This window comes from Phasianus colchicus, chromosome 3 (genome assembly GCF_987193195.1).
Source record: "Phasianus colchicus chromosome 3, bPhaCol1.hap1.1, whole genome shotgun sequence".
Taxonomy (NCBI): domain Eukaryota; kingdom Metazoa; phylum Chordata; class Aves; order Galliformes; family Phasianidae; genus Phasianus; species Phasianus colchicus.
The window spans coordinates 62325080-62342683 of record NC_143438.1 but is presented as its reverse complement, the minus strand read 5'-3'; the positions used below and the strand labels follow the sequence as shown (position 1 = coordinate 62342683).

Genomic DNA, 17604 nt, shown 5'->3' with positions numbered 1-17604 from the left:
TCACAAGAAATATAGTTTCCTGTGAGATAAAGAATTTCAGTAGCCAGTGATAAGAACAGCAAGACCAGAGTTATCAGTTTTTAAGATGCTGTGAAACCATTAATTTTTTCCCCTCCCATCATCAAAGGCATATACAGGCATGGAAAGGACCCTAAGCATAACCTCAGAGAGCTGGCTGCTTGTGTGCAAGGTCAGGTCTGAGACGAGGCAGAGTTGCAACTGGTTCTTGTAACTTCAGATCCACGTTGAGCCTCCATCACTCACCCTTGGTTCTCACCTGAGATACATCTCAGTGATGCCCCTTAATATGGCTGGTGTGCAAATTCCACCCACACTGAAATGATGTACAAAACAGAGTGTACTGCCAGAGTAACATCAACTAACAAGACTGAACTAATACTGCTGCCAATACCAGTGCTGAGGAGGAGTATGGCACAGAGTTCTAATCAATCAAATAATACTGCTTTAAAAGTTTGCACCAACATTAAAGGGAAGGTTTAAGAGGGCTGTTCTAACCACAAACCTGTGAATTGTTAAAAAAGAGCAAATAAGAGTCAAGAATATCTTCCTATAAATATCACCTCTGAAGAAAAGGTACATCAAAAACCATGTGAAAAAAATTGCTATACAAATGTAGATGGTGCAGAAGCTCTCCATCAATCCTCTTCTCATTTTTAGTATACAAGACAATTAAAAGGTGAACAGAAACTAAACAAAACTCGAGAGGCTAGAAAGGTGGGCCCGGGTGAACCTGATGAGGTTCAACACTGCAAAGTGCAGAGTTTTGCACTTGGGCCGGAGGAATCCCAGGCATCCCTACAGACTGGAAGGAGAGGTCCTTGAGAGCAGCCCTGTGGAGAAGGACCTGGGGGTCTTGGTAGACGAAAAACTTAACATGAGCCAGCAGTGTGCCCTTGCGGCTCGGAAGGCAAATGGGATCCTGGGCTCCATCAGAAGAGGGGTGGCCAGCAGGGACAGAGAGGTGATTGTTCCCCTCTACTCTGCTCTTGTGAGGCCCCATCTGGAATACTGCGTCCAGGTCTGGAGCCCCCAGTACAAGAAAGACAGGGAGCTGTTGGAGAGGGTCCAGAGGAGGGCCACAAAGATGATCAGGGGACTGGAGCACCTCCCCTATGAGGACAGGCTGAGGGAGCTGGGCTTGTTCAGCCTGGAGAAAAGAAGGCTGCGGGGTGACCTCATTGCAGCCTTTCAGTACATAAAGGGAGCCTACAAAGAGGAGGGGAATCAACTCTTTGAAAGGGTGAGTGACAGCAGGACAAGGGGAAATGGTTTTAAGCTGAGGGAAGGGAGATATAGGTTGGATGTCAGGGGGAAATTCTTTACGGAGAGAGTGGTGAGGTACTGGAACAGGCTGCCCAGGGAGGTTGTGGATGCCCCGTCCCTGGAGGTGTTCAAAGCCAGATTGGATGGGGCCCTGGGCAGCCTGGTCTAGCATTAGGTGGAATGGTGGTGGCCCTGCATGTGGCAGGGGGGTTGGAGATTCATGATCCTTGAGGTCCCTTCCAACCCTGGCAATTCTGTGATTCTGTGATTCTGTGAAAATCTATGTCCTGTGATTTCTTTTACCTATGTATGACTGTTTTCCTTCTCTACCACTTGCAAAATCTAGGCTTTGCTTTTTCTGATGAGGTTTCTCAGTTTTAATTTTTCTGCATTTCTAATAATGCACTGCAGTATGTAATGCATATATTGTAGCACTACTTTTGAAAAATAAATGTAAAATGCAAATGAAGAAATGCTGTTGTATTATTAACTTGAATTGATTCCTATGGTTCTAATTTCAGCTTATAGTAGAAATATTGTTAATAAGTCTTTACATCATGATAATTTTACAATGTGCATTACATTAAGCCTTTTTTTTTTTCCTACAGAAATATTTATGTGCAGCTTGTTGTCCTTTCATAAGAGGTAGCATTGACCAATATCAGAACATTGTACATTGAAAACCACAGCCTTCCACCACGCCTTGATTTAGCTGTCACTTTTTTTCTGTTGTACACAGACATGGAATGGTGGATGCAATTATCTTTCAATATATGTAAGTAATAAAACTTATTTACATATATATATTATTAAAACATTAAAAAAAAAAAAAAAGCAACTAAACCATAAATCTAGGGAGTTGGACACCAATGGTTTAGTGAGCATGTAGTGATAGGTTGATGACCAGACTTGATCTTAGAGTTCTTTTTCATAACAATTCTATTCAATTTTCTAATTTAATTTTCTTAACAATTATGATTCTATGATCTTTTTGTTTTTGCTATAGTTTATTTAACATACAACCAGGTATTCTGAGCATAAAAATTGACTGAATGGACAGCATAACGCACTGATAATCAAGTACAGTAAAAAATGGACTCCACGCTTTAAATGGAGACCACTTTGAGAATTTAGGTGGCATCTGAGTAATACGTAAGTCTCTAGCATGACCAGCTGATTTTGACTGACCTACTTAGGCACCAGCATCAAGTGAGAACAGGAATGAGGCAATAGTATCATAGGATTTGTGAAAACTTCCTTGAAACTAGGAAGTATGGAGAGGTTAGCTCCCTACAGAACAAACACAGTTCTAAACTGGAAGTTCTTTTCTGGAAATTCTTATAATTCAAGGTTGAAAGTCAAAATCTTGGCATTTCTCACAGAAGTCTCATTTTTTAAAGGAATGTTTATACTTCTGCAAAATTAATGAACTTGAGCCCAAGAGCACAGCCCTCTAGGTTGTCAGCTAGCCCCTAACAGTAGCAGAAGGAGCCTTAAACCTTGAAGAAACAAGTCTTAGGAGCTCTATTCACCTATCAGGTATTAGGTAAGGACACAGAAGACAGAAAGTAAGAGTGTTTCCAGTGCAGTTTTCTCTGTTTCTTTGGAAGTTTGTCAAATGAGGTATTTTCCCATTAAAGTGCTCAGTCCTGATTAATCAGCATTTTCCAGCAAAATGAAGCTTTTTTTCTTTTTTTTCTCTCTTTTTTCCTCAGCAGACTCCCGTCCTGAGTGCTCCTGCTGAGGAGGGATGAGGTGGCTGTGAGCTGCACTCAGCCTGCTGCTGTGCCAGGAAGGAGAGCCAGCTGCTGAAGCAGGCTCAAGTCTCATGTTCCCAGACCACTGTCAGAAGCCTCCTCCACTTAATGGATAGTCTTTAAAAGCAGCACTCAGGGGTTTAGCAGGGCAGTTAAAACCTTTCACAGACACTTTCCAAATGCATTCTGAATTTTCTGGGTGAGAAATGCAGTAGGCAGAAAGTGAACACAATTTTCCTCCCGAACAATTCTTGCAACAGGGCATTCTGTGGATTATTTAATGCTGGGAACCAATGGGGAAAGGTGAGATAGGGGTCCTAAATGGAGGGGAAAGTGTAATAGGGAAGATGCAGAAAGGAACTCAGAAGCCCCATAACCAGTCTGTGTTCTTTACACATCCTTGAGTTTTGTACCATACAAAAGTCCATCAGAAAGCTACTTCTTGACAGGTGTCAGATCTGACATCATTCTCTGATTTGTCTACTTTTTTTTTCTTTTCCCCAAAAAACAAACAGAAATGAACTCTGAGGAGAACACTGCTTGTTTCTGAGAACCATTCCAAACAGACAGACCCCTTCTGTGTCAGTGATAACTGTTTATCATGACATTTTTTTTCTGAAGCAGTTGGTGATATCAGCTAAAAGTTCGGCTGTTAGAAGCCTTTGAAAGTGATCATGGGAAAGTCTGTCACTATTTCTACTCTTCCATTTTTGGGAAAGGCTTTGCTCTGTACTGATAAGTACTGCTGTAAAATAGAACATACATCTGCATTTATTCGACTCTTCAGTACTGGGAATATCTGGTTGAAAGCATCTGCCGTCTTCTACTGCCTTTTGTTGGCCATGGAGGCTATCTTATCTTGAGCCCACTTGTTGATCCATGACCAGAAGACTGTGCTAGGTACCTTCATTATTTTCAGCTTCTCCATGGCCTCCAAGTCTGTCAAGGAGCTGCCACTCATCTGCCTGTCAGCTTTCGGTACTACACTGCTTTGGTGCAGTGTCTGATTTCAAGGTCACTCTTGCCAGTAGATCAGCAAATAGAAAAGCACTTCTTTAACTTCTGAGTGTGTGCCCAAGAAATGCGTGAGAGTTCATTTTACATGTAAGAAAAATATATAACAAGAGGAAGTGCACCCCTTCATGTAAGTCAGTTCAAAATGACCTACAACATACTACATGAATATTAAATCCATAGAAAGGGTAAAGATTGATAAAGCAGATTACTGAATTAAAAAGGTACAGTACTTGCCCCTCACATGGGCTATAGTAGCCTGGGTAAATTTAGACAACTCACTTACTACACAGAGACTTTTGGCTCTCCATGACAGATCTGTTCTGGCAGTGTGCAGAACAGTGGAAGATGTCAGATTCGTAAGATTTCAAACTCAAACTGCTAATTTAACCAACAAAAAATCCCAAAAGCTTAACAGAAACAAATACTGAAACCAGTCAGGTCCTTTCTCATAGGGACTTTCTCAGTAAAACAATTCACCCTGAGACCTCGTGATCATTTACTTATGTGAATAAATAAACAGAGAAATCATCCCATTTTATGTATACATCTGCAAAAATACACAATCATAAACTAGCATTAGCCTTCTCTAGCATTAGATTACCTTCTCTTCAGAAAAGGGATGACTTCTGTCATTTGAGTTCTGTAAGCACTTCATATTTCTGCATCGATGTATATTGTTTTATTAACGCCACATCATGGTAATGCATTCAGTCTCTATCTGCTACCTGTTAGACTGCAGTAGGATGCAAAGGATGATAACAACATGTTCTGCAGGTGATGGAAGGAGTGAATATTTATAAACACTAGTGCACTTCTTTATTTGAAGAAAGATTCATTATGAAATCTACCATTTATTTATCTATAAGCATCAGTTCAAGTAGATACCTCAAGTTATGATGAGAGAAAAATAATTATATTGACATTCAGCTTTGTGGTCTGAATCCCAGAAGTCTAAATAACATTCAGTTTCATGAACAATCAGGATTTCCTTTCACAACTCTTGATTACTCTTACTGACAACCCATTTACTACGCTTGTATATTTAAATTTGAACTTCAAAATAGAAAAAGTGTCTTAGCCATTTCAAGGGTACCTCAATAACTTCAGGTTATGAAAGAAATAAACTAGTGGATGCTTGCACATGAGGACAAACTAAAATGGGATCCTAGCACAGCAAATCATTCAGAAATGAATCACACTAACTTCTGCTAGTAAATGAATGGCCTTTTGTGTGATTTTCAACAAAACAAATGCAAGAAAGGCCTTCTGATAATTGTTAGTACCAAAAAGCTGTTTTACATATTCAGAAAAGAATGGAAGATTCAGCTTGGCTAATGCTGTTTACACAGTTGTGGTGTCTACGTGGAAAAGAAACACAGTTCAGTACAGCACATTTTAGTACCTCCCAGAATTAAGTGCAACTACAAATTAAGATTTTTTTTTTTTTCCTTAAAAGTTACATCTATATGTACACTTCTATTACAGGTGGGTTAATACGGGAAGAAGCAAACATACCTGGAAACATTTGTTCAATCACTCATACTCAGAATCTGTGTTTGCCCCTATTTACAACCTCCTAATTCCCTCCTGTTTTTATTCAACAAAAGAAAATTATGTCCACAAAAATACTGCCTAAAAATGCCGCTTGTGAATACTTCCATAGAGTTCTCAGGGGTCTGTATCCCAAAAGTGCCTGGCTAATTTTCTGTTTGGATTGGGAGCCCTCCAGTTAGAGAAAATAGCACAGTACTTATATGCCTCGGGACCATTTTGCATTTAATAAAAATAAAAGTAAACATCATTTTAAAATAATACCTATGGTAAAACTGATGGTAAAAAATGAGTAGCTTCTGTACAAAATTAGCACCTATATTACTCTTTAAAATGTGACTTGCAAACATTGCATAAACAGTCATGCTCCTTCAGAAAAAAACAGTAAGCAATCAAAGGAAGCAAATATTTTATTTGCAGTTAACGCAGACTTCCTGAAGAAGCCTAAACCTGAAGAACAGGTTTAGACATTGTTCTTGGAAAGGAAGTCTAGGTTCTGTCAAAATTAGTCCACAAACTACGAACAGTGGCATGGTTGATATTAATACGGAGTTGAATTTCCCCATTCTGAGTGCATTTTAAAAGGGGAATCTTTTAAAACTAAGAATATTTCTATACATGGGGATGAGTTGAAAAAGTTTCACTCCTAAAGTGTAACATACTGCTGAATTTCAGAATAAAGTAGAAAAAGATGTTACTCATTAAACATAACACCTTTTTATTTTAGGAAGCATCACTTTGAGGTATCGTTAATTGTACATCTAGAATCTTTCTGCATCTCTAAATCACAATGTTTCTTCTGATAGGAAAAGGGGGAATGGTTTCAAACTAAGACAAAGGAGATTTAGGTTAGATATTAAGAGGAAGTTTTTCACACAGAGGGTGGTGACACGCTGGAACAGGTTGTCCAAGGAGGTTGTGGATGCCCCATCCCTGGAGGCATTCCAGGCCAGGCTGGATGTGGCTCTGGGCAGCCTGGTCTGGTTTGGTGACCCTGCACATAGCAGGGGGGTTAAAACTAGTGGTCCTTTTCAACCTAGGCCATTCTATGATCCTATGATTCTATGATTCTATGATTCTATGATTCTAGTCATGTTTAAAGTCACACTTCCAGTGATGTTTGAGATGATTCTGATTACTTATCTCTAAGTCAGCAGTCCAAGCAGGCTTAAGGCTATCACTGACAATAGACACTGATGAGTCAAAATTTATTACTGCTGCAAATGTATGAGGCCACTCTGGTGGGTGTCCACATCACAAGAAAAAATGTCATGGCTAGCAGATGTTTGAGATTCATCCCTGGCAGCAAGAGAGCAACCTGAATGTGTGGCCATTTTATACCCCAAATTCACAATTAAGATTGTTTTGGGATCAGGAAGTTCAATAGCATTGCTGTTTATACTTTACTGCTGCAAATGTACTGCTATGACCAGGCCTGTGTGTTCAGCACCTTTCATGCTACATATATTCGAACAATGAAAGCTTCTTCATTTGCCTTTTCTCACATTGTCTTGGGAAGCTTTCTAGTCTCATCCCAGATAGCATTTCAAGCTGCTTTTTCTAAGACCTTTAGCCTGCCAATAGGATTACTTCCTGGTAATCATAAAATTATGATTGTCAGTCCTCCTGCCAGCCTGCAAGCAGTGCTTCAGATTTCCATTTTTTACATTCTTCAGTAAATCTGCCTCCTGCAGACTTCTGCTTCTAATGTTTGTTTACTTCACAGCTTATAAATGGCTTAGGTTGGCTTCACAATTCCCCTAAGACTGGTTCACCCTAGAAGGTAAAGGGAAGTTAAAGTGCCAGAGGCCCTGAGCGTAACAGAGAAATTCAGGCTTTCATTAGAGCATCCTTTGAGCCAGAGCTTTCCTGCTCAGTTTTGTGATGAAACAAGACTGCCCTATAATAGCAGCCAGGGACACCTGGAGAGCCAACTCCTGTGTCATAGCATCACATCTAACAACAGTATTTCCAAGGTCTAGCAACTTCGCTACGCAACAGATGATGTTCATTACCACAGAAAAAAATCTAGACACTGCTTTCATCTCACACACCTTCTCCAGTACCAGTTGTTTCCACCTAAATCATTTCTGAGTATAGTTAGAGTATATGTGTTAGTATGGTTTGTTTTCAGAAAATGTACTCATTATGGTAGACAGCAGCCAGCAGCCAAACTTTTAGAAACATTTTTAACTGTCAGAAATAGGAATGTTTTAAGGTGAGTACAGCCAGGATGTTTGGAGTGATAAGAGATGCTTAAAAGCAATAGAGAGTTCCTGTTGCTTCCATTATAATAAAGTTTATGTTTCATCTTAAAGTGGAGCTAATGAGAATTAACAGGGATCATTTAAAATTAATGTTTAAACAGTGCACACATCATTACGTTTTTTGTCCTTGTAAGGCTTTGTATACCACTCTAGTGAGCAGCTTATACTGAGGAGATAGGACTATAAGGTAATGATGGTATGTAAGTCTTCCTTTCCTTTTTGCTTTGATTTTTTTTTTTTCATAAATATTATTTTTGTTCATAGCATTATTCTCTGCTGCACATACTTGATTTTCTTCTCTCTGTGTTGCTGCATGGGCAAGAGACCAACAGACGCCAGCAGTAAGGGCAGAACTCTCCCTGAACTGGAATATTTCCTGCCATAGCCACTCCCCTCTGCATATGTGCAAATGGAAAACATTTTCCAACAAAACTTTTTTTTGTTGTTTCTTTGGTTTGGTTTTAATTTATAAAGGCAATAGTTCAATCAAATGATAGGCGCTTCATGAGCAAAGAAATGTCAAATAATATAAGGGCCTACTTCAGTTACTGTTCTTTTAAGAAAAACTTCCTCTCACATGTGGTTGTCAGGCTATCTTAATTCTTGGTTTGTAGGTATAACCTTCCATCTCAGTTTGTAAAGCCAGCAAGCAGCTTTTGACCTGGTTTCCCTTCTTTGTTGGAGGTAGGCGTTACAGTAACATGATATAGCAACTACATTTTTAAAAACAAAATCCAAGGTCAGATGGCTGTCACCCAAGGTCAGGAAAAAGAAAAAAAAAAAGATGCAAATGGTACTTGACCACCAAGGAAGAAAACCTAAGGGTTAAACGTTCAAATTACACAAACCTTGGCAGGAAAGATTTTATTGTTCTTCTGTTGTTTTCACAGGGAGCACTGAGTACGTCTGTGTGAACTTCTTATATCTTTTAGTCGGACCATATTACTAATGTTTTTGGCAGAAAAAACAATTATTTGGTATCTTCAGCCACCCAAATTAGCCTTTTACCTTTGATTTGTCTCATTTCTTTGGCTGCAGACTGAACTCTAACACGCTGCCAGTCAGTGCACTAAGAAACAAAAAGCAAACCGGCAAGTCTCTCTTGAGGTTGCTAGAAAAGAAATTCTTTGCAAGAAGGCTGCCGAGAAACCAGCAACAGCAGAAGGTAACAAGAAGCACAGCTGATTCTCATATTTTGGGCTGTTTCACAAATAGCCCAGCAGAACAACGTATCTAGCCTCCAGGAGTCCATGCAAATAAAAAGCAATTTAAACAGGTACTCAGATGAGACTAAACCTGAGAAAACACAGCTAGGACCTTTAGTTCATCTTTTGAAGTGATGTGTGACTTGTAATAATGTGGAGAGGTCGCTAAACTTTTGGAGATTGGGAGAAGCTATAAAAAAGCAGGCTGAAAACACCGAGCAGCAGAAAGTTCCAAGAGCATGATAAACTGATGCAGGCTTATACAAGCACTCTTTTATCAGAAGACAGCTACCACAGAGTCTAAAATGAGCTGCATGACCTCAGGAGATGTTGGGTGAGACACAATGATGTGCTTTTCTTCCAGCCCCGGTCCCCACTGCTAAGTGGAAACAGTTTGAATCCAACTCCTCTTTATGATGGATTGTCTCCCAGCAAAGAGGATGGCTTGCCTGAGGGCAGGCAATCTGTGCCATGAAATGGCCAACAATCTGTTGAACAGAACAAGAACAAATAGATTATAACTCTCTTGCTATGAAAAGAGGTGACTGAAAGAAGACATGGGAGGGCTCTTTTAAATTTGAGGAAGTGAATATTCATTATGCCTCATAGGATGTAGGGAATACATAGTGGCATGAACAAGCCCCAGGTTTGAAAGAGCTGAAAAGACACTGCTTTGTCCCTGCATCATGGGGTGACACCACAGAACTGGCCACCACACCATGGTAGAGCTGCCACCACAGATCAAAGAGAGATCAGACTGACACAAAGAGGATGGGAAGCGGTGATCTGGATGCTTCACCTCATGGATGGTTTTCAGAAGCTGTAAAAATAGGAAGAAAGAATCTCATTTTTCTTTTTTTTCTGAAGCATTCCCTGCTGCCTACAGCTGGAGCACTTAATTCAGGATACTGAAAAAGATTTTTCATACAATCCAGTATGACAATTTTCATGTTTTTAAGTCCTATTTTATCTTTAGAACATAACATATTGATAATAATTCTAAGGGTTGATTACTAAAGAACCAGCTGCCCTTTCAAGCAAATATTTACAAACTAAAGTATCATTCTTATCACTTCTATACACAGGTATGAATTACACCGATTATCAAAGTAACTCCAAAACATGACTGGCTGGTTTGCACTACCTGCAGAATCTAGTCTCAGGAATGTGGTAATACTGAGAATGTAAGATCAGGAAAGTAGAGCTAAGAAAGTAAAGTCAGGGAAAATGGCATCTCTAGACAGTAGCAGACAGTAGGAGGCCAAAAAATCCCCCAAATTAACAAATACTTAACCATGTGCCATGAACAGAAAATGTCTTTTTGGCCTCAACAGTGACCAATTTATGCATGCAGCTTATGAAGTAACTGCTACTCCTTGCAATTTTAAACCAGTTAATGTAACAACAAATAACATCCTTGCATGTGAGCCACTTCAGCATTCAAAATGCAATGTATAAAGTAAGGGATGAAGCTGATTCCTCTTCATTTCCAGAGGTTAAATCAATGCATGGTCTGGCTAAAATATTTATTTTCTTTGATTTCTGTGTTGAAAGAGCACAATGACTTTGTTTAATCACGAATAGGAAGAGCAGTCCACATGCTCAAAGTAGACAGAAAAGCGTCTCCAACACCTCACTGTGAGAGAAAGGACCCAGAATATTGAAGATATAAAGCAAGTTGTGGAATCAAACATTAGCCTCAGCTTTTTACCTGGAGTTGGCCTTAGTTCTGGAAACAAAGCAAAGAGGGCTTTTTACTATTATTATTATTATAGTATAATCACAAGGGAAGATTAAACATGTTATTTAAAAATCCAGTCTGATAGGTTGTTTTGGGAACCTGCCAGTAGCTAGTCTATAAACAAATCTGGTGCACTTGAAAACTACAAAAGTGTGTTTTTACTCTCAGTGCATTCAGTAAGTCTGAGCCCAGGAAGTGCATATCTTAGAGGAATGCTAAGGAAGTAGTATCTTTCCAACAGATCCTGACCTGTGTCTACATATTTTCAGGGTATTGTAAGAAGCTGCCCTTACAAAGCCAAATACTGACCTTTTAATCTCTCACAACTTCCCAGGAGGAAAAGAGCTTCTCTCTGTTTTAATAATGGTCAGAGCTGTCAGTCTCCTTCCCAGAAGGCGCAGACATGGCCAAAGCAACAAGCAAACATCTGTTGCTTACTGCAGGTTTCCTATACTTTCATTCTCTGTTCATGCAATGTCTCCATACCCAGGCAGGCAGCCTGTGACTGTCACTTACATATGCTGCGAAGCGTTGGGGTACAGCTCTGAGAACTGCGGGGCCGAATCCTCGGGGCCGTGAGGCGCAGCGTGGCTGATGACCATCATTATGGGCCTATGAGGATATATCCTCTTGGACATTCTGAAGTAATTAATGCTCTCATTAGTGATTAGGTCTGTGAAGTAGTCCTGTAACACACGATTAATGTAAAGCAAAAGTTACAAAGTGAATGATCAATTAGATCACATACTGTCATGTTATTATGTTATTTTCAAGTCCTCATTAAAGAGCAGATCAGGAAGTAAAAACAGCCCATCAAAGAGATGTGTGACTCTAAGAGCATAGGGGAGACTGAGCAGTAATTACTTTCTTAAGTAGGCAATACCACGTAAAATAAGACTGTATTTTGCAAATCAGATACAATAGAATGCATTCAATATGACAAACAGATTTTGTAATATAATGCTAAGCATCCTTTAGAATGACAGACTATACAGACAAAGGTATGTTTCTTGACTTTCATAGACAAAATACTTTCACAAAGTAGTAGCTCCCAACTGCAAGAAATCATTCACCCTTTCATTGGTTTTCTATTCACACCTAAATTTCTTGCATGCTCCTTGTTCAGAGTACACTTTTGTGTATGTACAAACTGGCACAAGCTAAAATAAGCAACATACTACAAAAACATTTATCAGAGAAAGTGCAAACACAAATGCAGGGAGCAGTTGAATTCCTGCAGGCTGTGCTCTTTTAATTGTATAACCTAAGCAGTGCAGCTGCTGAGATTAAGGTTGTGACTTGCTAATAAACTGGCTTAACCCACAGCCAAGGTGGCAAATGGAAGCATACGAGGGGAAGGGAGGAAATGGAAGTAAGAAAAAAAGATGAAAACTTAAATTAAACCACCTGCCACCTTGGAGCATTCATTGTTGGCCTGGAGGTCTAGTGTGAGCTTCATTGAGAAAGTGCTGAGACAATGTTTGTAATTTCAAGCACTTCCAGGCATGACTAATCATATGTTGTGGATTCACGGCCCCAAACAGCTGCAAAAGCAGAGCCCGAGGGACAAGGTCTGTGTCGCATGTCGGTGCTCGGACAAGGCAGCCAGCTGTGACCTCCCTGCTCGCCTGCTCCCTGCCCCCTGCTCCTCTCCTGGGGCACGCTTGGAGCAAAGGCGCTGGCCCTGACTGTTACAGTCCCTGCAAGGGCATGGAAGCGGCAGCCAGCGACCCTTTGGTTTGCAAAATGGGTAATGATAGCAGGGCTCTGTGGTTCTGATAATTTTTGGTTTTGTGGCCTGCTCGAATGAAATGTCTGTATGACTTCTCTCCCAAAGCATCCTCTCCCCTCCTGTTTCCCTGTTTATTCTAGCTACATACACAGGGTGTGTAAGGAATGCCTAACTAACCAATACTCTTTCTTTTCCGTTTTTTTTTTCTTTTAACTCTATATAAATATGTAATCAGTATCATGTAATTTCTACGGGTGGGGAAATCAGAAACAGGCATCGCAAGCTTCCAATAAAATCTCATTACATGGGTCAGAAACCACAGCTGCAACATCTGTATCATCTTCCGTGAGCCTACAGTCTGAGGAAATTCCAGATTGCTTTCTGCAGGCTGGAAAGTCTGCGCCCTGCACTCCTCAGTCTTTTTGAGACGCTTCATGGCAGCAGGCAGGTCACCTTGGCATACTTTCCAAACTTTGTCAAGAGCACAAACAAGTCCCAAGTTTTCCAATGGCTGTGCTCTTGTGCTTATCTATTCTCCTAGTCATATCTGGAGTCGGACACCACAGACGCACAACGTATCTTTTTTACACTGTATAATGGGAAACAGCATTAACTAAGGTTTCTGATGTGGGTAATAGCTGACAATGCACAGTTAACTTTAAAGTTCAGTCGTGCAAAACATGCAGTTATTTGAAAAAAAGTTCTTTCTTTACTATTTGCTTCTACCACAGAATCAGCGGTTTCTAGCAGAGAGAAAGAGAGGGAGGAATCAACTGCACTGAAAAGCCTTTGGAAATCTTCTTCCGTCCTGTAGTTAAAATCCTCACACAGAAATTAATAAAAATGCCCTGGAGAGAAAAATGACATCTCAATTTCTTGGCTGCAGATGGTTAATTAATTAATTATCCGGTTAATTAATTATCTGAAAGCGATTTTTATATGGATTAATGCCGTGACATTTATAGGTCTGGAAAATACCTTTGCATAATCAAATCCATGCTTCTCTTTGTTACCATTGCGAGAAATGGTGTAATTATAGAAGCGAGAGTTCTTCACTAATCCAACCCACTCTCTCCACCCAGGAGGGATGTAGCTGCCATTGTATTCATTGAGGTATTTCCCAAAAAAAGCTGTGAAGGTAATAAAAAAAAAAACACAAAAGAAACACAAACACATGAGGCTTTGCAATCCGAGACTTTTAGTCTGAGTCAAAAGCATGCATGAATGAGTCAGAGTCACTCTATCAAAAAATGTTGGTTTTATATCTAAGAGGGCTTTGAAATTAAAATAAATTATTTCCAGAATTTTTATAATTCTACCATTTATCTGCCATTCTTGGAATCTAGCACTGATGTGAGTTTTTTTCTTTTAGAATTTATATGGTTTCCACTTGAAATCGGAATAAAAATTCAGTCCCCACAGGAAACATCTGAGAAACACATCTTTTGGTTTTAAGCAAATCCTATGATGTTTTAACTTTTGAAAGTCTGGGTTTGGCAACCTGGCTGCAAGTTCTGGTTTGATGAAAGCTCTGGGAAGCCTGGATCTCCATCCTGCTGGGCCCTGCCTGGGTAGAGCAAGAGGGAATCCCTGCTCTGCTTGGCTGCCAAAACTTCTCTAAGGCAGAAATAGCAGGCAGTGTCTTGGAGAGGTCAGCTACCTCTACCTGGTCTTCAAAACTTAGGTGTATTTCCATTAGGTAAAGATGACAAGGCACAACCCTCTCAGACCAAAGCTTTCAGAAACTGTCATCTGTCATCATGCCCAGCAAGTGTTCCCACAAACTCTTCCTGAAGAAGACTCTAATGTGACAGAAGAAAAACAGTCTCACAACGCAGTAAACTTCCAACTATTGCTTATGCCAATGATATGCAGGCATCAAGAACTCGCCAACTGGCCTTGGAAGCATGGATTAACCCTGGGACCCTGGCAAAAGAAGCACTATTGCTGCTTTTTAGTTGCGTATGTACTGTCCTTGCCCAAGATAAAGATGTTAGTTTGGAAGGCTCTGCTCTGCTTTACTTCTGCATGGGCAGAAGTAGTGACACATCATCTGACTCTACCTGCAAATTTGTTTATGGGGACTTTGTTGGCTCCATCTCAGCTACAGCAATGCTGCACATGGTGGAGTGACTGACTAACCCTCCTGCTTGCAATTTTAATTTTCTTAAAGTGTCCAAGCCCTTGGAAGGTCTTACCTGAAGAGAAATAAATGACAGAAACCAATCCCTTTGCAAGGACAGAGCTGTGTGTCAGACACCCATCCTGCTGCAGCCCCGGCCATCCCAGCCTGCCCAGCCCTGCTGCCAGGCTGCCCACAGACAGCTCCTGCCCAGCATCACTTCCTTGGCTGGGATCCGAGACACACGTCAGACACCCTTACATGTTTCCTACTTAGGAAATGAAGTCACTTTGGAAAACCTCGCATTCAACCTAGACGCATTCAATGTAACCAAGAAAAGCACATTTGCGGAAGGGCTTCAATAATTCAGATCTGATTGATGTGGGTATGGTGAACTCCTTCCTGGGAAAACTGGTGGAAAAATGAAGATATTCATAATTAAAAGTTTCTTGAGGCAACATAACTATGGGGCAATCGAATTTTTTAACTGCCAAATGTCACTAACCAGAGGTTATAGTCATATATAAGGTTTCTTTCCTATACCACGTGGAATGCGACATATAAACAAGTCCTGCAGACATTAGCCCAGACCTTCAGTTCATCCTCCCACAGCCTGTAAGAAAGCAACCTAGCCTCTATCCTTTTTTCCTCTGGGGCCAACCATAAGTCAAGAAGCTTGAGGTGAAGAGGGTAACTGCGGGGAGGGAATATGTGCCCAGTCCATTGCCTCCCGGAATGGAAACCATTCCTTTCCTTTAAGGCAGCCAAACTGTGTCAAACTCTCAGGGAGTTGGATGTTCAGGGAATGTGTAAGGATAAAGGCTGAAATATTGTGGGAAAAGAAGCCACAGAAAGAGTAGAAGGGAAAGAGAAGTTAAAGACAGACAACAGTGAAGAATAATAGAATGAGCATACTGAGCCAAACAAAATCAAGGACAGTCTGTGGTTCAGGGAAGATTTGAGGCCAATCCTCCTGAATGCCATCCCAGATCCACCACCTCCATGATCTTGAGGAAGCTCTATGTGCTGCATTCATCTGTAAAGACCTCTGCCAACCTGCCTCCCACAAAGATCAGAGACTCTCAAGCTGTAAAATGAAAGTTGTGGCAATTTATCATGTAGAATGGTTTGACAGTCCCACCTATAACTAACACTGACTAATACTGAGACCTGAACACTGCTATTTACAGGTTTGCTAAACTTCAGACAGTAGTGATGATAGTTTCCGTGCTATCTGAGTCAGGCTGGATTTTGCTACATGGAAACATGTAGCATGACTACATTTTAGCCAAACAGTCCTTCAATTTCCAAGAAAAAGGCTAGAGAAAGATAAATGAGTTCGTCCATTTAAAACTCTTTGGCAGGCATTTTTTTTTTGAGAAGCTCTAGTGTCTCTAGGTTTTGAGGTAGTGCCTTTGTAAGTAACAGAGGTGGCTATGAAAATCTGTCCCAGAATGGCCAGGCTCTAGAAAAAGCTGTAGCATACAGATGTGATCAAGAAAGACATAGCTTCTCAGCTTAATGTCACCATGGGTTGTTCTTTTGTGGACTTGAGAAAATCCTCAGAGTTTGCATTTTGACCCTAAAACAGTCAGCTTCTTTCTTTCCTGCTCTCTTCTGATATTCAGGCATTACTTGAGAGAAAGCCACCAGCATAAAATGCAGAGATGAAAAGTCCCGGAGCATAGGGATGGGAAAAGATAAATTGAATTTAGAAAGGGAAGGGAGGCTTGGAGCTGCTAGGGGGCAATTCATCTTGGAATTTCCTTACTTTAGATTACTTAATTTTGAAACTTTAACAATGTTTTGTTAGCTCCCCCTTGGCCTCCTGAACCCCATATTTTCAGCATGTTATGAGACTTCAGACTGACAGACTGAACCATTCACCTCTGTGTTGGCAATGATTTAGCATTTAATCATGAAAATAATCTGAGAAATGTCAAGTTTTAAGCAGCTCCTTGAGTGACAGTTTGCAGAAATAGATGTTTCGCTCTGTTGTGGAATAAAGCAGTTCCCATGTCAAACACATAGTAAAGACCTGAATACTTGTAGAAGCAGCAGTAGCTGTGATAATGGATCACATTTGCCAAATTGCTTTAACCAAGGGAGGTTTGCTGGTCAAAAGCTCAGGAGGATATAAGTAATTACACATATGATGGGAAAAGCCAGGTTTTTACTAAAACACAAGAGTTCAGTCATTTCACCATGGGGTTTTCTAAGTACCACTGAGAACTGGATAGGGGAAGCAAGTCAGAGCTGGAGCTCAGTGCCAGTGGTTAGTGCCTGGGTCTTCACACTCTGAATTAAGACAAGTGCCTGAGTAAAAGGGAAAGCACAGTAGCATCCACGAGGACAAAGAGTAATCAGAAGTAATCACTATGGGTGTCCTACAGGTTTTTTTCTTAGCCAAAGGGTAAGAACAATTAGAGGGATATAGAATGTGTCATGGGACTGCTCAGGAGCTTACACTGTGATAAGCAAATGTTCTTTCTGGATCCTCACATGCTTGGCTTATAAAGTCAACCCACATCCTTAACTGAGCTGTAGCTTGGCACTTGCTGAACTGCCCAAGTCTGAGTACAGACTGCAAATATTCTGCTTTAGAAGTTACTTATTCTCAGCAGTTCTAGAGTTTAGGAAGCCATTCTTGCTTCCAATTAATAAAACAGAGATTATGACTCAATAGGTAAAAGCCTCATTAAAAAGCAATGCTATTTCCAGGGACATCTTTTCATTATTGTGTGTAATGGCCCCCACAGGGATAACAGGAAAGATAAATGCCAATTTTTGCATTTTAATTAGACTGATTTTGTCTGTATTCTGGCAGTTTTGCTAGCTGTTCCCAGGACACATAGTTACTTTTTAATCACATGTAGAGTAACTTTGTATATCAAAATAATTGCATTCTGTGTGAACATGTTCAATTAA

At 40.4% G+C, this 17604-nt stretch overlaps 1 protein-coding gene across 6 annotated transcripts in view; it reads right to left on the bottom strand.

Moving 5' to 3' along the window:
• Window positions 1-17604, bottom strand: part of SULF1 (sulfatase 1) — a 125686-nt gene that overhangs the window by 35518 nt on the left and 72564 nt on the right. For all 6 annotated transcript variants that reach the window (XM_031604862.2, XM_090137686.1, XM_090137685.1 and 3 more), the window contains 2 exons: window positions 13533-13684; window positions 11339-11508 (listed from right to left, as the gene is read on the bottom strand). In XM_031604862.2, coding sequence (XP_031460722.1) covers window positions 11339-11508; window positions 13533-13684 — 322 coding nt within the window. The remainder of the gene's footprint in view (window positions 1-11338; window positions 11509-13532; window positions 13685-17604) is intronic.